The sequence below is a fragment of the Vidua chalybeata genome, chromosome Z, assembly GCF_026979565.1.
Source record: "Vidua chalybeata isolate OUT-0048 chromosome Z, bVidCha1 merged haplotype, whole genome shotgun sequence".
NCBI lineage: Eukaryota > Metazoa > Chordata > Aves > Passeriformes > Viduidae > Vidua > Vidua chalybeata.
Genome location: NC_071570.1, coordinates 11,103,415 through 11,127,464, shown reverse-complemented (window position 1 = coordinate 11,127,464; position 24,050 = coordinate 11,103,415). Strand labels below are relative to the sequence as shown.

General features: G+C 38.7%; 1 protein-coding gene across 9 annotated transcripts; it reads right to left on the bottom strand.

Moving 5' to 3' along the window:
- Positions 1 to 804: 804 nt before the first annotated feature.
- On the bottom strand, positions 805 to 22,384 carry LOC128782054 (protein FAM240B-like). Of its 9 annotated transcripts, none has more exons than XM_053932158.1 (7): positions 17,251 to 17,295; positions 16,545 to 16,578; positions 15,343 to 15,455; positions 11,646 to 11,728; positions 9,628 to 9,793; positions 2,304 to 2,448; positions 805 to 1,014 (listed from the first exon to the last, which is right to left on the bottom strand). In XM_053932158.1, the coding sequence occupies exons 5-7, from the start codon at positions 9,770 to 9,772 to the stop codon at positions 936 to 938; spliced, it is 369 nt and encodes a 122-aa protein (XP_053788133.1). In that variant the 5' UTR covers positions 9,773 to 9,793; positions 11,646 to 11,728; positions 15,343 to 15,455; positions 16,545 to 16,578; positions 17,251 to 17,295; the 3' UTR covers positions 805 to 935. The 9 variants fall into 9 exon arrangements, with proteins under 9 accessions (XP_053788133.1, XP_053788134.1, XP_053788132.1 ...); XM_053932159.1 differs by having other exon boundaries at positions 16,545 to 16,574; positions 17,251 to 17,274; XM_053932157.1 differs by lacking the exons at positions 16,545 to 16,578; positions 17,251 to 17,295 and adding an exon at positions 22,329 to 22,384.
- Between the last annotated feature and the right edge of the window lie 1,666 nt (positions 22,385 to 24,050).

Genomic DNA, 24,050 nt, shown 5'->3' with positions numbered 1-24,050 from the left:
TATTGTTGGAAGAAAAGCCACATTTCCTAATGAAGCATTAGGAAGGGAACAAAACCTATTTTTTGGCTAATGACAAACGTGGAAGAGGAAAATGGCTAAATTCTGAAAGTACTGGTCTTTAAGGAATAAATACTGGGTCTTAGAGGGAAAAGGTGCTAGAAGAAAGAACTTGCTTGTCTCTCATAATGACTGAAAGCTGTGAAAGTGCACCAAGCTACTCTGTGAAACAGAGGTATCAATCCACCTCTGGACAAGCCGGATCAGGTACCAGAAACAGTGCCAGAACTTAAAATCATTCTACCAATGCTGATAGTGTGTCAAGTTATCTAATATGGGTTGACTAAGTTAATGTGGGTTAATCAGGCAGCTCTTACTGCTGTCCCACAGACCTGTTTATCAATACATACATGGTAACAAGTTAACAGGTGACTTCTAACATGGCAGCTAGGATCTGTAGCTCCCACCAGCTGGGCTTCACTAGTGGTGTGGGATGTGGCGGCATTGTGTATGTCCCGTATTCCTTAGTCTGCATTGGGCTGTGTTGTGTAAAAATTTAAAACCTCTACTATTCATTAAATCATCTAAATTCATTATATTACAGTCAGTCTATACAGAAACCTAAAATATTGAGGAAATACTTTTGCAGAGCACAACTGTGTAACTAAACTCTTTTCCCAGGCATCTACATCTCAGTGAACCATGATTTATTAGGGTTAAATATTTCAGAGTGTTACATTCTCCATCTATCAAATGAAGGGACAGATGCATGGTCTTAAAAGCAACAATTGACATTTCACATATGAAACTTCAAACAATGACAGCTAATTAATTATAGCTCATTTAAGCTACAGAGTAAAACTGATTTCAGCTTTTACATCACGCTTTCCTACAAAACAGATTTATTTTCCCCCAAACGTATAATGAGTGTGGGCTCTTCAGCTGGATGAGTCTTCAGATTGGGTCCTCAACATCTTTATCCGTTTTTCCAGCCTTTCCATCCATTCATTTCTGAGCCTAGGGACAGAAACACGGATCAGCTTGTCCCCATAATTTTACACAGAATGGATTTATACTCTTCATCTTTTCCACTGACGATATTCTTTGGTGCTTTTTCCCAATTGTCATGCAAATTTTCCTTCCCCTTTAGAGCTCTTTGCTGGATGGTAGTTGAGGACAAGCTCTTAAATCCCAGTGAGGGATCACCTGAGCTTTGTGGTTCATCTCCATCTCCAGTGTGCCCTCTCTCGAGTGCCTGTACCCGAGTGATTTGTTACCTGCACTGGAGATTGCCTGCTGCCACCTGCTGGGTCACATCACCCAGCACTTCCCCAGCCTCCCTCCTTCTCTGTCCTGCTCAGCTTGGAGACACTGCAGATCCTGAAGCTTCTGTTAGATCCATAGCAGGTAGCTTTCAGTAATATGTGGTCCTTTATTTTCTCTTTGATAGTGTCTAGGTACCACAGAAAAACTTAGAAAAGAGAGCCCAGTTGAGGAGTTGCAACATTGAGATTAGGTTAGTCACAAATGGATAAAACATGCTGGAGAATAATTCTAGAGTTCCTTCATCCAGGGTTAGTAATGTAAGGCTTGCTTGCTTTACAAGGTAATCCTTGCTCTTAATTTTTCAAGTATCAATGCAAGGAGAGCTATGAGGAAGGCTTTGGAAAATTGCTTTCTCACTGGATGACCTCATAACAAAATGTAATAAATAACAAAAGCATATATCTTTGCATGTGCCTTCAACTTATGGAGAGTTGATGTGAAGTAAAACTGTGCTGATCTTGCTGCAGACTGCTCTTTCTCGCAGTGACTGATCAAGGCAAATGTGATGAATAAGGTAGATATGGCTATGAATGGTGGTTGCCTCGGTCAGGATGCTTGGATCATCTGCTTTATAATGGATTTACCATACACAATTTAAACAATCTTAAATAATTCAAAATATTTGCTTGTGAAAGCAAGGCCGCAGAGTAAGAATGTGGGCCAGGTAAACATCTGTGCTAGATTTGCTCTGAACAGAAGTCTTTATGTTCAAGACTGCACTGTTAAATATTGTCCTGGTAATTTCAGAAAGTTCAATGCTTTAGACTCATTTATGGAACAAGAGTGAATTATTCTCCTGTTGTATGAAGTCATAGCTTAAACACATTAGTATTACATCCTAATTTGGGAAGCTTTATTATTTTCTATAAATCTAAATTACTTTCAGATTTCATTGCACGACTTAAGTATTGGTATTACTTTTTAAAGAAAAATAACTACAATGCAAACTCAAGTAAGCTTTCTGGATGCAGACTACCCACTTTGTCAGAGCGCTTCTTCGCTGACGTTCTTTCTCATTTTGCAGATACTGAGTTTGCTGTTCGATGGTCTTTTCCCAGAAGTTCCTCAGGTCGCTGGTTTCACAGCCTCGCACTTCATGACGCATATATTGGCTATTCATTTTCTCTAAAGGAAAAATTTGAAACAACTGTATGATAAGTTACAGGTTCCACATCTGTGGAAGCAGATTTTTGATGTTCATCATTAGGGTCACACAGTCCTTTTTTTTGCAGGATCAGGATAACTGTGGGCATGACTCATTATTTAAGCTTTTCTTTCCTAGCTCTGACACTTGAGGATATACTGTCTACAGTGATTTGAATTCTTACTTGTGTACCTAAAATATCTCTCACCTCCATCTGACTATGGTGTTTATGTTCACAATCAGGACAGTGCTCTTGTATTCTGTAATTTAGCAATTAGGATACTTTTTACTGTACCCACAAACAAACAAACTGCTATATCAAATAGGATTTTTTGGCCCCATTATTTTCAAGTCTCTAAAATTTTAAAGTAACTATTGTTCTGATGATTTGCCTTTAATCATTCTGGCCCTTAGCGTTTTTTTGGAAATGTAGAAAATTAATATCTATAAAAGTATGTACATAATGTCATAAGATGCTGACTTGCAAAATCCACTTTGTTTACTAATTATTTTACCCTCTTCTTCAAATAGATTCCAACTTATTGAATATATTCTTGTATTGTGAGGATTCCATACTTTCAGCTTTAGTTAATGTCATCTTAAAATAAATTCTGGAGTGAATCTTATCCTAGGGAAAGAATATTTGCCTCAGGATGACTCTTTGTGGGCTAACAGTAAATTCCCTGTATACTACATTGCAGCTAGAAAATTGTATCATTACATTCAAAACTTCATTAAATATGAAATTAGTATATCCATGCTGTCTTTCAAATTGCTATGTGCTTTTGCATGAACATGCCATTATAATGTTTTCCAGATAATTTAATTTTTTAACAAGTATTTAGGGCTCTCTCATGCATTGATTGCATTCATGGAAATTATTTGTAATTTATTTTAATCAGAGCCATAGAGAGATAGTAAACAAGCCCCTCAAGACTAGCTTGGAAAAGCTTGAAGAAACTGCTGCCATTCCCCTGCCAGGCATCATAGGAAAACACAAAACTGGGAATTGATAATCCTTATATAATTGGCTGTTTTGTGAAATATTGACAGACACATTATAAAGACTCTGTGAGCAGAGGACAAAATCAGGTCTTTTGAAGAGGTCTCCTTTTTACTAGGATTTCCCTGTAACTCCCCTGTGGTTCCCTGTAAAGACTTCATATGTTAGCTCATGCCCTCCAAATAATAGAAGCATGATGCTTGAGCCCGACTCTTGCAGAAAGGAATTACTGAGCATATTTCCCAGTCCTGAACAAAATATAGCTGGATATATAATTGTTGACATTAGTCTGTAATGTGAATTGCAAGTGTTGCTGAACACCTACAGCTGTGCTAGGGCATAACCAATTTCCGGTCAAAAAGTTCACTTAATACATGTGTATGTTTTCATAAAATATGTGTCTTCTATAAATATCCACATATATATCAATGTCAACGCAAATATTTCTTCCCAGGTGGCAGTTACTACCCTTTTAAACGTTTTTGTACTAGGAGCAATCTTCAAAGGTATGAGAAAGATATGGTAAAAGCGATCTAAGTAAAACTAATAGACTTTCCACCCTAGGAGTTAATCTCTAAGAATAACTCTTTCTGGAGTGCAGGAAGAAAAATTCCCCTATATACTTGGAGCTCCAACATAAACTGCTAGGAAATAATGTCTTCAGGTTTCTTTATCAGAAGAGATAGCAAAGCATAATAGCTTCATCCTTCTGAATTATTATGAATTTCTGTCTAATATACTGTGGATGCATCTTTTATATATATATATATATATATATATATATATATATATATATGTGTATATATATATATATATGAAATATCATTCCTGAATAAGGTAAAATTATGGAACTCATTGCTATAAGGTGTAATTGAGCCCAAGCATGTACTTTCAGAATACTCATATCCTTTACTGGTTTTTAATGTTATGCCTCCTGATTTGATTGTATATGTTCTTGGTACTGGGTTTAATACATTTCATAGATGTGTCTTTCTAACACCTCCCCCCACAGCAAAAAAATCACAAAGAAAAAATTTAAAGCCACTAAAAGAGGTATTCAGAAGTACTTTCCATTGCTATTCACTTTACCTCTGGTGCTGACAGTATTTACAAGAATGTTAGAACTCTGTTGAGGCTACAAAGTGTGTGTAATACTACCCATTACAGCTTTGGGGACATCTTTTTTTTTTTCCCCCCTTTTTTTTTTTTTTTTTGCAGTTGTGTGAGGTGGGACAGGAACAGGAATTAGTAGTTTTCTCTGACTGTGATCTGTGGTATTTTCTTTGTGTGTATTTGATCATCAGGCACACCATTGTCCAAGTCATTCTTCTTTCCTAACCTTTTATATTGCCCTAAAAGATGGTTGTATTGGTGCCAAATTTTCTCTTCCTCAGTTCTTAATATTATTTGTTTTCATTTCCCCTGTGGCTGGAGAACTCTCAAATATGTACAAGTAGGATCAAAGTTACTGAACACATCAGAATTTCTGCATCATTAGTGATCCTTGTATGTCCTTGATAAACACAATATGCCAGTATTTGTAAATATGCCAGTATTTGCTTCTCTGAACTGTATCCTTATCCTAAATTACCTCTATTTTGAATTATCTGTTTGAGCCTGTTCATGGTGATTGTAGGAACTGCACAATAGCTCCACTGAAATAACTCACATGGTTTCTTTTGCCTTTATGCATCACATGCATAGATTTTGAATTCACCTCTGTCCTGCCATCCATTTTATAAACCATAAACTTTCAGTGCATATGAGCAGTCAGGGATATCAGACTTAGTCTATCACTATTTCTCTACCTCTCATATTTTTCTCTCCTACTTCAGCTGTTTTCAGAGGAGTGTAACAGGACTTAAGCCTGTATCATGACTTTGCAGCAGCAGTTATCACCTGGAAACAGTTTACTTTCATGCCTTGAAGCCTCATTCAGAGTTGTTAGGATAAGGGGCCTCATTTAACAGGGAAAGAGAAGAATGGAAAAGATTTAATGGAAGTGGCCTTCAAAGCAGCCTGAACAAATAATCTCAGTATGATGCAACAGGTGAGCAGAAATATACTATTAAAGCACACAGGCAGTTGTGATGCACTTTTATAGACCTTGCAGTTAGTTCTGACTTAAACTGCCCTGCCACAGCTAGGACTAAATAAGCTTTTTTAAGCCTCTAGTGACAATCCCTCAAGAGAACAATAATGAGAGGCTCTTTCTGTTACTCTTCTCTGACAGAGGCATGGTTGCAAGCCAATGGACACATGTAGGCACTCTCAAATGAAAGGAATAACATGATAAACTCTAGGAAGGCTTTATCCACCACATGATAACAATGACTGCTTATTTTTAGATTTAATAATTTTAGAGCAGGTTTTTATCATCTAGCCTCAATTTGTTAAAGGACGTCTTACAAAGTTAGGGAAGCTGTGACACTAGCACTATTAGCTGGAACTCAGAAATCATATTGGTGGAACAAAAAAGGAATGTAAGAACATCTCGACTTCTATGTAAAAGAAAAAATAATCAATAGTTTGAGGCTAAAATTCACTATTTTTGTGAGAAAATACTACCACCACCAGAAACACTTTTTCATATAGAGAATTGGAAGTCAAAAGTTTCTTAGCCAGAATAATGTAAAGAAAAGTGTGGATTTTCTTCCTCTAGTAGCACACATTGTTATATGAAATGTATTTTTAAAATTTATAGAACTTTTAATGAGTCAGGAGAGCTATTTTCCTCCTTCTTGTGTTTCTTACAAAGCACAGTAAGTCAGAGTTTTCAAGGTCTTATGCATTTCCCTAGAAGTAATATAATATTTTATTGTTCTGACTTTACTTGGACCATGCTTTGTGACTGGTTATTATATATGTATTGAATGATAAAAATTGAATTATATATATAGGAAAGAATACCATCTAGGCTAATGGTACTGTTTGATGTAAAACCAATCAGAAATCTGTTTTGATTTTGGAAAAGAGGACTAGTGATAATTTTCATTATTTCCCTCTTTTTCCTTGGGTCTAGGATATGCAATTTATCTTCTGCTTCTGCAGCTGGCAGTAGTTCACATCTCAAAGGGCTGACTGATGCTTCCTTTGAGATCCTGCCTAGGGAAGCATATTGGTTTCAAGTCTAACTTGGGTCTCCAAACTCTGGTTAGAACTCTTCAGAGGCAGAAGAGAGTACTTTAGTTTAATGTTCTGTACCCTTTGGTTTGTGTGGCATGTTGCACAGTGCAGTTTATCTTATGAGTGCCGCTCATGAGCAACTTGTGAGAGAGGTTTCTCACAGCTTGCTCTCACAGCTTCCTCTTCCATTCTGCCTCGTTTATGAGCAGTTATGGGAGGAGATGATCTGGAGCATCAGCCTGAGGATGTGGAAGGCTGCTATAGTCTGCTGCACACAAGTCCCTAACTGTCCCAGTCTCTTCCAAAAATTCACGAATGTATCTCATCAGCAAAGATCTGTGACTTTCCATGTGTACTGTATGATTTTATTTTCATTTGCAGTTTGGCATTGCTACCAATCTATGCTTTTCCTTTGCAAACAGTGTTGTCTGGAGTTTGCTATGAAATGAGGGAATTCTAGGTATGTTATTTATTCTGCCACCGGTATTTCCTAGTTTGGCAAAATTTGAAATACATGCTCTTACCAGTGTGTGTTCAGTCAGGGAGTTATTCTCTGGGTATAAATTTCAATCAATTTAATTGGATTTCTCCACATATTTTGAATTTTCTGTGTATGAAAATGACAACCATACTGACACATGACTGAGCAATGCTAGTAGGAGTTACAGGTGTGCATCTAGCAAATTATTTCTAACAGGTGCATTAAACAGTTTTAATATTTGAAAATGTTTTCTCTTAAGCAGTATGTAGCAATCTCTAGTTAACCATTATCCTTTCTCCTAATTCCCACAATCCTTTATTGCTTTTCTGTGAGAAGTGATGGATCTGAGCCTATTCTTTCTAAAAAGGAGAATAGTTATTCTTCAAATGTTTTGCACTGGTAGAAAATTTGGACAAACAAACCTATTAAGAGAAGGCTTGTGGCAGCTACATGAATTTTGCATTTCATACTGCCACAGTGTCAATATCAATGCCTTTGAATGCCATGCACTATGTTTTATTCTGTCCTTTTCATCTGATGGGCTTCAGTCCTTTTCATCTGCTTTCACTTTTCTCTGGATATCAGACATCTGAACAATGGAAATATCAAACTGGAGGGAACTGATTCTGTGCCTTGATTTTCTGTACTAGAGGGCTCAGCAGTCCTCTGGCTGAAGATTAAAGTTCTTAAAATCTTTTGAATAAAACATTTGAGCAATCAATACTTTCATTTTCCTCTAGGTAACCCATTTATTTATTATTATCCTAGTTCTGCTCCCATGCCTGGCTTTTTATATTTTGCTACTTGCTGCCTTTCATTCTGCACTGTCTCTTCTCCCTCAGCGTGCAGCCAAGGGATTCTGTGAAAGGTCCCTTTGTTTTTCCCTTCTCTGGCATCATGTCTATTGTGTTTCTCCTCACATCCTCTCCATCTCCCATGCCAGCCCTCCCACCGAACCTGACTGATTTGGACCTGTGCTTTCAAACACCTTTCTGGCTGGTTTCCTCACCTCTGTTGTTCCATCTGGAAAATCTCTTTCCACTTCTTGCTGAAGCTGCATTTGATAGAGTGATAGAGTAAGTGGAGTTGGAAGGGATGCACAAGGGTCATCAAGTCCAGCTCCCAACCCTTCACAGGACCAACCCCAAGAGTCACACCATGTGCCTGAGAGACTTGTCCAAATCCTTATTGAACTCTGTCAGGCTGGTTCTGTGACCACTTCCCTGGGGAGCCTGTTCCAGTGTCCAAACACCCTCCACTTGAAGAACCTTCTCCTGATATCCAATTTAAACTTCTCCTGGCACAGCTTCATACCATTCCCTGTGTCCTGTCACTGGTCACAAGAGTGAAGAGATCAGTGTCAGTCCCTCCTCCTCCCCTCATGAGGAAGTTGTAACTGCAATGAGTTCTGTCGTCAGTCTCCTCTTCTCCAGACTGAGCAAATAAAGCGACCTCATCTGCTTCTCATAAGGCTTCTCCTTCAGACCCTTCACCATCCTTGTTGCCCTCCTTTGGATGCTCTTTAATAGTTTAATGTCTTTTTCACATTGTGATGCCCGAAACTGCACTCATGCAGGTATTACTAAATGATCCCTGGATAAACTTTTCTTCACCCCTCTACTACCCAGGTTTTCCTACTCCCTGCATCTGCTCTCTGTGGCGGCTGCCTGCCTTCCAATACATCCTGCCACCAGCACACACAAACAGGGCTGTGGTGGCAGTTGCACAGAGGTGAGCAATAAGCAAACAGGTATTCAAAACTGGTATGCAATAAATAAATGTCCAAGTGCCTTTCCTGAGCTTTCTATATATTCATTTGACTTTTACTGACCTTTAATTTTCAGTATCTAAGGCATATTTAAAGTGGCTGTGGTTTGCTCGTGAGATCAAATGTTGTTTCTGATCATTAGACTTTCTCCACTGCTGGATACATTTGAAGCCTGCTCCTACGTACTGCTGAATTCATAGTATCAAGTATATAGCATAAATTAATATTTATTGGTTAAGGATTTTGAATGCACTTTGCTTTGTTGTTTGATTTTTGAGTACAGAAAGACTCGGTGTAGGATCAAAGAAGATAAATTTTGCCCAGGGCTCATGTCCTTTATTAGATCATCCAGTTCAGAGAAAACATGCAAGAGAAACCTTTCCTGATTCCTATGAAGGTGTCTACCATTGAATTAAAATGCCTCAAGGCAGAAGATCATAGTTAAAAAGCCTTTGAGAGATGAGTGAGTGTGTGTGTGTGTGTGTGTGTGTGTGTGTGTATAACCTTGGCTAGCATTAGCCCATCAGTTGAGAATGTACAGCTATATCTCTTGGTGTTTTATTCAGGATTGTGACATGGAAATTATCTGTAAATATTTTTTCTGTATCAATGCTCCTCAGCTTCCATAGAATTCTGCTAAACTGGGCACTCTTCCCTGGCATTTTCCTCACACTCTCATCTTTCCTAGAATATACTTGTGAGAATTAAAGTTAGAGAACAAAAACATTTCTTTTTGACATTATTAGGGAAAACTCACTACAAAAAAACAAATACTTTCTTACCTTTGGAGCAGGACTCTTCTTGCAAATAAATTCTCTGTGTGACACAAACGAGGAATATTACCACTGCAGCCGTGGCTTCTCCAGTGTCACAGGGCAGTAATGAAATGCATCCCTTGGTACTTTTTATTTGAAGTGTGGGTAACATAAATCCTTCATCATATCAAGGCTATTTTGAACAGAACCAACAGTGAGATAAGATCATTTAATGAACTTTGCAGCCCCCTGCCTGAGATGACCGTGAAACACAGGCCCCCTTGAGACCATGCATCCCTCCCACACTGGCAGATACCTCAAAGAGCATGACTTGGCAAGTGATGAGAATATTCTTTAGAATGCCTGCTAGTGTTATCCATTTTAATAATCTTCCTATGAAGCTTGAAAAATTCCACACTACCGTCTTAGCTGTAATGGAGGCTGAAATGGTGTGACAAACCACACTCAGTTTTGCATTACAGGGTGACTCACAGAAGTATGCACTACTTTGGTGTTGTTTAATCTAAGGATGTGTGCTTAATTATGACCTATGACAAAATCTGTTCTCTTCAGGGCAATTGTCATAGGAATTGCCTGTATGTTTAGTGTTAACTCATGAAATGCATTAAAGCAGCACTACTTTTACCATTTAGAGTTGTTATAAGTCTATTACAGATGAATGCTTATATCATTGCATTTCATTTTCTGAGGAAAACATTTTGTAGGTTTGGCTGATGACAGATGCATGCACTTATCTCAGTTTTCATTAAATCCATCTACATTGCTAATGTACCATATGTGATGCTGGCTTAAGAAGTTCTTATACAACTGCTGATTATTTTAACCTTACCTTCCTTTGTTGTAATTTTTCAGACCCCAAGTAACAAAGCAGCAGCCATTAGATGGATGCTTTATGTAGTTCATATTTCCTTATTTATTTTTTCTGCAGTTTCCTGTACAGCACAAAAACTCTGTGCAAAACCTAGCAGCTACAGTCTTTCTCTGTAAAGGAATATTTAATCTGTTTCCAAAACCTGGTCAATACATTTTGACCAGGTTTTGGAAATAGATGTTTGGAAATAGAAATACTGTTTCTAACTCCTTAGAAACAGCACCTATTAACTTTCTCCACTCTGTCATTCCACCTCATATCATATGAGAATACAGAAATCAGCTTGTCCCTCCACACATGTGATAACAATGGTAGAGTGGTCTCAGAGCTTTAGGACCATTATACATTGTGGCACTGAAAAAAGAAAACAACAGCATATCATAGGTAAAGCTGATTGCTCTATTTTTGGAAAAATAGCATAAATTCTAGCTGGCTTTAGAAATCACAAACAAATACAATCTGGTGGGGGAATATTAAAATAATATGGTATTATAGGAAGAAATTAAAGCCGAGACTTGAAGGAGAAGTGCTAACCACCATGGTGCTGCAGACCAACAGAACTGCTTCCTTGCTATTTGACTCAGAACTTGAATAACATTTCCTTTTTACTAAACACATCTTGCTAAATTTGCAATGAATTTGAGGGTTTGTTTTGTTTCTAATGTAGTCAATACCTTCCATAAACGTTTGCAAAGATCAAATTTCAGGAGTGAACTTCAGTGTCCAGGCTTCATCAGACCAGAACATGTGTTTCTGGTCAGATATTCTCTAGAAGCATTGACATTTGCACAGTTTAGATGCCCTGTGTAAAGGACAGCCAAAATGTGATAAGACATTGCACATGCTCTGGTCATCTGCAGTAGATTAGGTACATTGTTTATTATACTTGCTGATTGCATTTACAATGAACATTTCATCTGTGCATTCACAGTGACTTCTTATGGAAGACAAATGGTGCATCCAGAAATCCTGGACAGAACTAGTACTCTGCTGGACATACCCATATGTGAAAAAAGTTCAGGTGACAGGTGACTGGAAAAACATAGTTCACTCTCAAAAGCAGGGCAGCTTTTATATATAGGCTGAAAACTATTTAGGCTGTTTTGCACCTCAGCCCTTGTTTATTTCTTAAGCATATCTTAGAGCTGCTTACCAGAAACTTCTTGGATAACAGCTCTCATCTCTAGTATGCAAAAGTTCTTGTAAGCACCTGCTTAGCAGAGACCACAGAAGAATCTGCAAAATAATGGATGGAATGTAGACCTTTGGGGCATTTGAGATGTTACTTATCTGCAAGAATCAAATCCTGTCTTAGTGTTCTGACTGTGTGCTGTTGTTCATGTGTGGGAGAACTGGAAATAAAAGTAGCAGTCAGCTCTTACTTTTGCACAAGTAATCCTGGTACATTTAGTCTGTATTTTGCCACCTTGGGCCCTTCACTCTATGGGTATTCTTGGACTTGATGCTAAAGGAGAGGAGGTGAAAGGAAAAGACATTTCACAGAGTCTTGCCAATTAAGTAATCTCATGCTTCTTTTCTTTTTGGTGCTAGAGGAAATAAAATCAGGAGAGGTAAGTTTTTTAAGCAGATACTGTACCATGTTGTTGGGGTAACTTCCTTTTGTATTCACTGTGCACCTGGTATTTGCATCCTTCTTGTTCTGGATTGATGCAATGGCAGCTAGCATTTTGAGAAGAGGGATTTCTGTCACTACTGGACCATGTTGTCGTTGGTCCAGGAGCAGTACAGGTCACAGAAATTTTAGCAGTCCTCTTCAAACTTCACAATTTCTAGAATGGAGCTGATTACTGAGATGGAAAGTAGGAGTCTGATCAGTTTAGGTGTCTTTCTGTAGTGGCTGGACCCTGAATGGATTCCAGACACCCATTAAAGCCTCTCTATCTCTCTCCTTCATAAAAGGACAGGGCAGACAAAATATAATGAAGGTTCATGAGCTGAGATAAAGACTGGGAGAGATCACTCACCACATAGCGTCACAGGTAAAACAGACCTGTGGGATAGGGGATATTAATTGAATTTATTACTCACAAAATCAGAGCAGGATAATGAGAAGTAAAGTAAATCTTAAAATCACCTTTCCCCTACTCCTCCCTTCTTCATGAACTCTACTTCCTCCCCTCCAGGGAGCATGGGGAGATGGGGAATGGGGGTTACAATGAGTTCATCACATGTTTGTGCCCCTTTTCAGGGAGAGTAGTTGTTCCCCTGCCCCAGAGTGGGCTCCGTACCACAGGAGAGAGTTCTCCACAAACTTCTCCAATGTGAATCCCTCCCATGGGAAACTGTCAACCACAAACTGCTCCAACCTGGATCACATGGTGCAGTCTTACGAGGACAGGCCACAGGGCCACACACCTACTAGAAAACCTGCTCCAGTCTGAGCTGCTCTCTCCACAGGTCTGCCAGCAGCCTGCTCCAGCAAGTGCCTTCTAAAGGTTCACAGCCTCCTCTCAGGCACCCACCTGCCCTGAGGTAGATCTCCTTCATGGGCTGCAGGTGGATCTCTGCATCCCTGCATCCCCATGGATCTCCATGGGCTGATGGGACACAACTGCCTCACCATGGGCTACACCAGGGGCCACAGAGGAATTTCAACTCTGGTGCTGGAGCAAGGTCCTCCCTCTCTTTCTGCACTGACCATGCTGTCTACAGGGTTGTTCTTACATATTCTCACTCTGCTCTTCTCTGGCTGCACTTACATCTGCACAATAACTTCTCTTTCCATTAAATATGTTATTCCAGAGGTGTTACCACCATTTCTAATTGACCCAGCCTTGGCCAGTGGCACATTCATCTTTGAAGCTGCCAGGAATTGGCTCTACTTGATACAGAATTTCTCATAGAAGCTACCCTTGTGTCCCTTGCTGATACTAAAACCTGGCCACACAAACCCAACACACTACCTTCCCAAGAAAGCTGATTGTTAACTGATTTTCATGCTTCTGTAAATACTTGCAGTGTGAGTTCATTAAAACCTGCCTTGGAAAATCACCAGAAGTCCTTTACCAGGTCTAGTACTCCAGAGTGAAAAAGCAGGCAGGATAATTTTTGATGGACTGCCCTGCAGCCAATATCATGCTGTTGACATGATGTTTCCCTGTCCCCCTGTAGCACATGAATTGGTTTGAGCCCTGCTATGTTGTGTTGGCATATCTGAGAGTACATCTGGAGAAAACACACCTGCTTAAAAGCCTGCTGGGTATGACAGTGCTCTGCCTGCTGGGTATGACACTTAGTGTTGGACTAAAAATTGTCATGACTGGATAACTGAAAAGGTCACTTAATTTCACTGGGGTTTATAAACTCATTTTTCCTCTCTTGGGACAAGCCTTGGATTTGGTGGTTGGGACTTGTTTAAATAACATCAAATAAAATCAGAATTACGTAGGAGCTGGAATTCCACTTCGTATGCAAGAATACCTTTCATCTAAACAGGATTTTTCCTCTGAGTGCATTCTCAATGGTGTGTACATCATATCATCCATGCTGATGACACACAATTGTTTTCTTTATAAATACCTCTTAGAGGATAGTCTCAAGGTCAGTAAAGTGGCAGAATGAAGAGCTTACATGTTTTATTAGCTGAATGAAACTTCTTACTGGCACCAGTTACATGACACCTGAAACATTTAGAGAGGCTGCTTAATGTTTATTGTGATCATGATATTGCCTTTGTGCAATCAGAAAAATTAGATATGTAAGATCCACTAGTAGCTTTTCGTAATGCTCTTATTAGTTGCCTGCCTGAAGCTTTTCCATGCTTCTATTTTTTCCAGAACTGTAAAATTTTCAAGCAGTTTAAATTGTATCAAGCTGAAATTTAGACACTGGAGCTGCTAGATACACAGATGCTCCCTATGGAAGTGTAATTAGCCTGACTTTGTGCTCTGCAGGGGAGAAGTTTACTGCAAAGGAAGGAAAAGGCTGCCGGCGTCACCTGCTCTGTCCTAGCATTTCTATGTGTTTGACCCTACCTTCCAGTCCAAACGAAATTCTATAGTGACCTGTCCAGAAAGGCTTCTATGATGTGTTGAATTTGCCTGCAATTTTGACATGGATGATTTTCCATCTTATTATGACACAGGAGTTAGGAAAAAAATTGTTCTAGACACCCTTAGGCATCAGTTTAATGAGTGTAAGAAAGAGATTTTTGATCATCTGTTAAAATCAGCCAATGCAGATCCTGCTCCAGTGCACATATTGGTTGAGCTGGAGTTGGGGCAGAAAAATTGTGGAGAGGAACAATATCTCAGTGGAGTAAACAGCATCTTAAGGGTTTTTTAATAACATTATAGTTCATATACAGCCAAATTTTAGGTGCTTCAGTTAGAAATAGTTGAATGGGTTGAACTGGAGCTGTTCAAGACATCAAACTTACTGCTAACAAATTAACGAAAGTTCAGAGGGATTTTGCTGTTGGTACTAGTTTCCATGTGATGATGTCAGATACTTTGATGACAGGGGAGTAGAAATTTAGGGCAGTGTATTGATTGCATGACTTTTTGTCATCTTTTAATATCCCATAGAACTTAAATATTTGAGCACTCTGTACCTCTTATAGAGGCAAATGTTACTTCACTGTTTTCTCTGTGGAAGCTCAAGACATCTTTGGATGAGTTTGAACTATTTTACTTGGGAAGAAGGTAAAGTAAGCTAAGAAAAAGGATGATAGAAGCTTTTGAAACTGATTTGCATGGTTGTGGACAAATTTGTGGTTGCAGTTTCTTTGTCAGTACCTCAAGGATAATGTAGCTGTACCCTTGCTGTGCACGAGCTGAATCCCAGTTTTAACTCAAACTCTACTTAGAACCAAGCACAGATGTACTTACTTTGCTTCTACCAATGTATCATAGATGTGTGTCTCAGGGCTTCACCATGTCAGCTAAATGAGATGATAAGCAGGCTGCCTTTTGCTGCTTCTTGGCTCCAGTTAGGACTGTATCTGCATTAAAAAAGCAGACCAGACTTTATTCTGGTTGGCCAAAGAGTTTGAGCATGAATGTGGGATCTGAGGACCCATTCTGCCTTTTGTGTGCTTCCTGGAAAGAAATCTGGTTTAACTCTTGCACTCAATCCAGCAATGAAAAGTAATTCGAATATGAAAGGCTATGACCAACATGTTTCTTTTAAACACAGACCTGAAACGACCATTAGCTGCCAGAAGCTGCCATTATAAAAGTCATTTTGCTCATTGAGCAAAGATTGCTGACAAGATTACAAAGGCACCAGGTATGTGTTAAGTAAAACCTAAGATCATTAAACTACACTACAGCAAGGAGTTGCCTGGGCCATCACACTGTAGCAGACCCTGGCAACCCCAGCACTGCAGAAGTTCTGCTCCTTTAGTCAACCAGCTTGGAGACATAGATATGTCATCTGTGAAACAGATGACTTTAAGGAGGGATGAAAGCCAGTAGAAATGCTGTTTTTTTTTTGTTTTTTGTTTTTTTTTTCCTTTGCATTAATGTATATAGCTAATGCAAACTAAATTAGATGATAGATAATTTTAAGTGTGACTGCTATGGCAAATTAGACCATTTAGGCCTCTTCCTAAGTATGGATTTAAATGCCCAATATTTTGTATCAGAAGTTGAACCTTTTGTTCATAGTTGTTGAAAGAGTACCACAGTAACTTTAAATGCAACAAAAAAAGGAAATGATACGTTGCATCAGCTACAAACATTTTTCTGAACATGAACAGAATAAATTCTTTCTTTGTCTGTTGTATACACAGGTACTGATGATAAAATTTTAAAATGTTTACTGTGTCAGACATATCAATCAAATTCATATAAGGAGTTATTATATCCCTAGTGTTTACTACAAGAACCTTCACAGAATGTATTTTATAAAGTCTTTAACTTGAAGAGAAAATTTCTTCAGTACAAGTTTGACCTATGCTAAAGTTGTTATAGTGCTGATTTACCCAGAAATAACTTCTTCCAGGAACTGAGTGCAAGATTAAATATTAGAAAATTCTTCAGAGCTGTGTCTGTTTAGGTGTATTGTCAAAGTACATCCCCATACTTACCTTTGCTTCCTGGACTATCATCTTGTCTTCCTTCCTTGTGTACACAGAAATGTTAGTGGAGAGGTATGGTGGTGGTCACTAAATGTCCTGTTCCTGGCCTGTGCTTATATCCTACTTGTGTCAACTGCTATTCTGCAGCTGAGCACTTTGTTGTCTGCATAGTGTAGATTAATGGATCTTGATGGATGAAGCACACAGATCAGATATGGGGAAAGTCACCAAGAGGTGGCTTAAGAAAAGCTTTGACAGAAGATGCCAATCTGCCTTTTATTATTCTAACTACAAGTCTGGATGGATCCGATCCTGATGGGACTGGTATGACTGGCAGATGGGCAACAATGGATGAAGAGACAGCTGAGGTATTCAACAACATTTTTGCCTCAGTTTTCAATGGCCTTCTCTCTTCCTACACCTCTGCCACCAGTGGACTTCAAGAGAGGGACTGTAGGAGCAAAGTCCTTCCCATTGTAAGTAAGGCTCTGGTTCACGTTCACCTGAGGAACCTGAACGTACATTAGTTTTTGGGACCTCACATGATGTATCTCAGAAAATCCCTGAGGAAACTGGCTGATGTAGCCACCAAGCCACTCTCCATGATATTTGAAAAGTCATGGCAGTCTAGTGGAGTTCCAGGTAACTGGAAGAAGGGAGACAATGCACCTGGTCTTTAAAATGGATAAAAAGGAAGATCCTGGAACCTACTGACCCGTCAGCATCACCTCTGTGTCTGGGAAGATCATGGAACAGATCCTCCAAGAAGCTGTGCTTATGCACATGGAGAATGGGGAGGTGAATCAAGACAACTAGCATGACTTCACTAAGGGCAAGTCCTTCCTAACTGACCAGTGGCCTTCTGTGATGGAGTGACTACATCAGTGGACAAGGGAAGGGTCATGGCTAGCTTAACGTCTTTTTAGTAGGACCTGTTGTAGAAGAACAAGGGCTAATGGTTTTAGAATGAAACCCAGTATATTCAAACTTCAAACCCAGTATATTCAATATTCAAAATACAGGAAGATTATTTTTATGATGAGGCTAGTGAAATACTGGAACAGATTGCCCAAGTACATGGTAGGTGACCTATCCCTGGAAACATTCAATATCATGCTGGACAGGGCTCTAAGGGACCTGATCTAGTGAAAGGTATTAGTGCTTATGGCAGGGGCATAGGATTAGATGGCTTTGAACATCCCTTCCAACACAAAGACACTAAGATTCTATGACTCCATCGAACAAGAGAGGATAAGGACAATCTTCTTCTGCTAGGTTTGCAGAAAAATTAACAACTTCATTAAATGAACCAGCAAAATTAGGAACTTCTAAATATTTATAGGTTATTTATGTCTGAAACAAGACCTACAAGCAGCAGGAGAAAATATACTTTTTGTTTTCCACCTGTGTTTTGAATTTTTTTATCTTGAAGGGAAGATTGTTCTTGTCAGCATTTGTGTCACTGTCACTTCTGATCAGGACAACATAGTACCCACAGGGCTTCACCACTCAGCAAATACATTTGCTATACTATTTTATGTTCAAAGCAAGTATGTTTTTCTTTCTTCTTCTCTCTCTCTCCAGTCCTTCCTATAAGCTAAATGCTCAAAGTTTCTAGCCATTATGTTGTACATGTATATAAAAATTTACCAGATCAATAATTTCTGGGAAAATACCTATTTTAATGGGATGAGAGAACCTGACCCTATTGGACAGTATAACGTATCTGTTGCCTTCTGGCTACCATTAATGCTGTACATTTGCTGTACATGTCCTTCAAGTAGATGTCAGGCATCTGAATCAGTCCCTGACTTTCTTATCAGAGAGCTACCTCATGGAAGAAGGTATTGGATGATTGTAGAAATTCCTAGTGGAAGAGCATCAGCTTGAGTGCTTTAGACTAGTAGGGTGAAAACAAGAAAGTGTGGAAATCTTTGAGAAGTCTTTAAGTGGTTTGTTCTCCTGTTGCATCTATCCTTTTTCCAAATTGTGCCACAAGTTGTGGAAATATACTTGGAACCTTGGGGTCAGCAACCAGAACACACATTGGTGAGTCATGAGAGCTCTGAAAATGAAAAGCCATATGGACCAAGGAGACTGCTGATGCAGAGTCAAAACATCCCTCTTACATACTGGTGTTAAGGTAACTACATAAACCAATGACCCTATAAAAGAAATAGGCCTGAATAGGCCTGAAATAGAAACCTCCTTCAATATAAAGTAAGCCCCATGAAATCAGTACCATCCTGACAAGAAGGCTGGCAGTGCTAAGGGTGCAGCTTGAATCCCTTGTTACTCCCCCATTTGACTTCATACTCATGATCTTGTGTAGGCAGTTGAAAGACATCTGTGATTCTCATCACAAAACCAGATCTTGTTTATGTTCATCATTTGTAGGTATTTTTCAATAGTCCATTATTTTGAAACTTATTTTCAATAGTGCCATTATTTTGAAACTTAATTTTTTAAGATTTTAAGAGAGTTCACCATTTATTTGCAAGGACATTGAGACTTTCGGGGAATTTGATAGGCAGTACCTCCTCTTTACAACGATGAGCTCCTGTTACATTTCTGCAAAGTGGCTACTCTTATATGACCACTTCCTCCTTTTCTGCCATGGTTTCATCATTAGCTGGAGCTGAAGTTATCTACCAACAGCTTGTGAGCCTGTGTCCTTGAGCTGCTCCTCTAACTGGCTGCACCAGGTGACTGCATGCACCAAGGCAAAAAACACGAAGTAATAAAAAAATGTGCAAACCTAACACACAGGTTAATGACTCCTTCTTCAAGTAACATAGGCCCTGTTCCCTGTGACCTCAACCCTGTAGCCATAATATATTCCTGTGTGTTTTGTACATATCTCAACATTTTTAGGCCTCACTAAACAAGAAGAAGGGATGTTTCAGGATTCTACCACATACTATATGTACCAGGTAGATATGAACTGACCTCTCCTGTCCAGATTTATCTTTGCAATGAGTTTCCATGCTCGTGGTCACCACAACCACTTATGCAAGGAGAAATTTGGGTGATTTTGTTAGCTAGGTTACTAAAATTGGTTTAAAACCATATTAGTTGTATATTCTGGGTTGTTTTTCCTTCCTGAAATACAAATGCTGGTGAAGAATAAAAAGGGGACCAAAGAAATATCCTGCAAGACAGTCTGTGGGGAAACATAGACCCTTCAACCAGAATGAATCCATCCTACCCACAATCTATAAAATAATGTGTTGCAATTTTCAGCCATAACTGAAAAATTCCTTTCTGTTATGTTACGTTTCTGTTGATTAGATTAAGGATGATGAGTAGCATTTACTAGGTTTAGAAGTATATTATTACTTCTGCACTTTTTCTTTCCTAAATTGCCTCTTAAACCTGACCTTAAAAGAAGAGTTACTCAAATGTCTTGTTTGATCAACTCTTAGAGCTGGCTTTTTGGCTTCTAGAGCTGATCTTTGCCTACTTTATCGTCAGGCTGCTCCTGAAACTCAGCTCCCTTGGCTCTTCTTAGTGCCTTTTCTTTATGGAATGAGTAGGAATCAGATCTTGGATCTTTTAAGCTTAATCTAAATTTGTAGGAGAGGGCAGACTCTGTGAGAGATGATCCTTCATAGACCTGTAAGCATGTCAGCTCCATGAGACAGCTAGAAGCATTTTGGGCAGAAAACACTTTCACATATCAAAATTGAAGATGAGTGGACTGTGCTGTTTAGAAATGAATGGGTGGCACTTGTGGGATGTATGTGGGTTTGTAGGCAGACTGTGGCAAGGAGAGAACAAATAGGTAGTGAGATACTATTATAGCAATATGTGAAAGATGCTTGGAAGAACAGATAAAAACCTGTAGGTTTTTGTGCTGCCTGCTTTTAAATGGGTGCACAGGTATGGTGTTAGCCTAGCTGTACCCTTAAAGATATTGTGTGAAGTTGGAAAATGGACATCCAGCACAAACTCTGCATCAACTCACTAAAAGAAAGTTCACCACCCAGAGCATCATATGTTCTTTCCTCACCTTAATAATTCTGTGATTTGAGATACACTGGTATAACTAACATACTCTTTTAACTGACATAACTATTTTACTCTTAGTTCCTGAAAGTGTTATCACAGGCAGAGCTATTTACTCATAGCTTTTTATCAATTTAAAGCAACCCTTTAGTTTGCCTAGCAGCAGTTCTCATCAGTATTTAGGAGCAGAAAGATACAGTAAAAGAGACCAGGCAGCCAATGTGACAGTGCCTGTTTCAGTATATTTTGAATTATTAAAGAAATATGTTTATTATATATAAGATAATTACATATGCAGAATATCAAGATCAGTGCATGAGAATGTTGAGGAAAAACAATAAATGCCACAGATAACTAATTTATCTCTCAGGAATGTTATTTCACACACTGACACATTTTCCTCTTTATCATCAATCTATAAGACTGAGTTCTGTGAAGTACTTTAATTAAGCTATCATCATATACTTATTTATGATGTCTCTACCTGATGTTATCAAAATACAATAGTTTCTTTTTTCTACCTCCACTCTATAAAATTTCCTAAGACCAGAATATTTTACAAACAAATATGTTCAAGCCTATTTTATATGTTTATCTTGAAAAGCTGTCAAACTTTAATTGCCAGCAGGCAGGGAAAGCATATACTCTTGAAAAGTAACAAGTCCCTGTTACTTCTTTTCATCTGGCTATCTGATAAAATTCCTTCAAAATTAGTATTCAACACCTCAGAATCCATGCACACAGAGCTGGTATAATTTGTCTTTCTGACACACTTAACCCAGCAAGTGGGTTCCTTATTCTCTTTGATAGAACAGTAAGATTAAAGGCAATTATTTCACTTTCTCTGAGACTTTGCACAGTGATACAAGAATCACTATTCATCCCTGCAGTAGGTCAGATCACGCTTATTCACTTTCTGCAAGTTTGATTTAACATGAGTAGAATGGTGATATGAAAAACACTCGAACAATTTTATATTATTTCCCATAACTTTTATAAATGTTGTCTGTGAAAGCATTTATGTAATTGTATGCTCCTTTTACCAGACCAAGATTTTTCTTTTTTTTTAGTCACCTAGGAAAAGTTATCTCTCATGGATTCCATAGTAAGAATAGTCTTTGCTAAGTGTTGACAATATGCTTAGTTTTAATTCATACAGAGAGATACATGGTTAGTAGCCAAAGCACCAGATAATAGCAGCTTCATCTTTTGAAAATTACATTTTAGAAATTCACACCTTGCATTCAAATACTTGCTATGGTTTGCTTTGGGAATGTTAGTTTTTAGCAGTACTGTGAGGCTCAGGAATTCAGTCGTTAGTGCTACATTCAGTCTCACACTTGTATCTAACTGCAAAGTTTAAGAGTCTGTGTTGTTAACTTCTAATGATGCCATCTCCTGGTGACTGGTGCCTATACTGATGTTACTGAGGTGCAGTATAGAGGAGATGGAAAATAAACAGTAAAACCAACAGGACTGATGAAACATGACTGAAATAGGAGTGTGTGCATGCTAAGGATTTTGCCTGGGAGGATGGAGCCAGACTGCAGTGGCAGATACTTTGTTAACTGTAGGAAACTGTAGGAAACAAATCCCTCAGTGCATCAGTTGCTGAGGACAGGTTCATTCCTCACTTATACACTTATACACTTATACACTTATACAGCGCCCGGCACAGAAAAATCTCACCCTCGGTCAGGGTTTGTAGGCACACTAAAGTGCTGATTGCAATTCATGTACATGGCTTTTAATGTTACTGTTTACTATGAATCAGCCCATAGCTACCTAATAATGTCTCATCTTCTCTTGTTTTCTTCAAGATTTCTCTTTCTTCACTTGTGGAACCTCCATTGATTGTGACATCAAAGCCTGTGGCCAGAGACCTTGCTGCCACAAAAGCCTGCTCCAAGCACTCGTTTGCTGGACACATACACACACCCCAACATTCATGCCACAGTGCCAGTTGATTGGCTTGATAGACTTCTAACATGCAGTCTTTCTGCAAATACTAAGTGAATCTAAATTCTTAAGACTGATGTTAACACTGGCATGTTTGTCTCCTGGTGAAAGCTACACTGTCTGCATTGGGGTACTTCTGTGTAAAACAATGAAAATGGCTCGTCAGTTCAATAAACTTATGGGCTTGAGTATCTTCCCATGTGATGCTCTGGGAGAACAAGTTACTCATAATTCTTACTTTCATAATTAACTGAATTTGTTACATTTTCCTTTGGAGTGTCTATTTTTATATGTTAAATCATAACTGTCTAATTTTTTCCCTAAAACGTCTATAAATTTCAGTATAATTTACAAAGAGAAGATGATAAAATGGATGTAATATTCCATTAATGGTGTCACTACTGCCAAGTAAATAATGATATTTTTCTCTTGTTCTCATGGGATTTTGTACAGCTTAGATACTATAATGGAAATTCAGGAGCAGATTTTTTGCCCATTGGCATTTAGTATTTACATTGTCTCTGCATGTTGATGTCTTCTTTTGAAGCTAACACTGACAATCTTTCTAACTAAGCTGTTAACATTAAAGCAGTAGTTGCATAACTGTGGGCTCCCCTTCACTTTTGCTGCATGTCTCTGTTACATCCCTATGTCAGCAAAGATTGTCTATCTGGGAATTAAGCCAATAGAATGAGAAAAGAATGTTTTGGATGGATAAGTGAGTGGACCTATCTGACAGTGGATGATACAACTACAAAGATGACAATAGACACATGCCTCTGTGGTCTTGTTGTCTACTCAAACTACTTGAGAAAGTTGCAACATTGGGTATATACACTTGGCTCCTGGAATTCATATTTGCTACTTAGTTGTACCTGCATGGGTGATTCCCTTTTCTGTGATTCTCTGAGCTGTTGGACCATATATTTTACCACTGTTGAACTTTTGCAGTTGTTTTTGGTTAGCATAGCTAGTGATAGGCATATCATGCGTGCTCAGATAAAAGGTGAACACACGTAAGAATGTACTTAATTGACCTTTGTTTCAGGTTATTGCACTGTTGGAGATGTACTGTAGAGCGTAGCTGCACAAGTCTTTTTCCACACAGAGAGTGTCCACACAGAGAGTACTTGGGTACAGCCTCTGTGAAGAACAGTGGAAGGCAGAGACACAGAGCAAGGAGCATGCTGCAGTATTTCTTATTTCCACTAAAGACTGATGTTAAAAACAATAAGAAATTTCTGTCTCTGTTACCAAAATGCATCATAAATGTTATTGGCACAATTTAGCAAACCAACACCAGCCTGACAGACAGGAAAACAGAGCTCAATCCATTTTAACATTACATGGCCTCCATAACATACCTTCAAAGCTAATTGAGGTGTACAGACACTTTGCTTTCCAGGAGAGATTTCCTTCTTATGCGAGAAGTAGCTTCAGTACTGGTACTGTATTAAACAAATTTGAGGTGAGAAAATATAATGCTGGGACTGGAAGAACAAGACCGACACATAAGCATGGGACTTGACAAGCCTGATAATCTTTTGA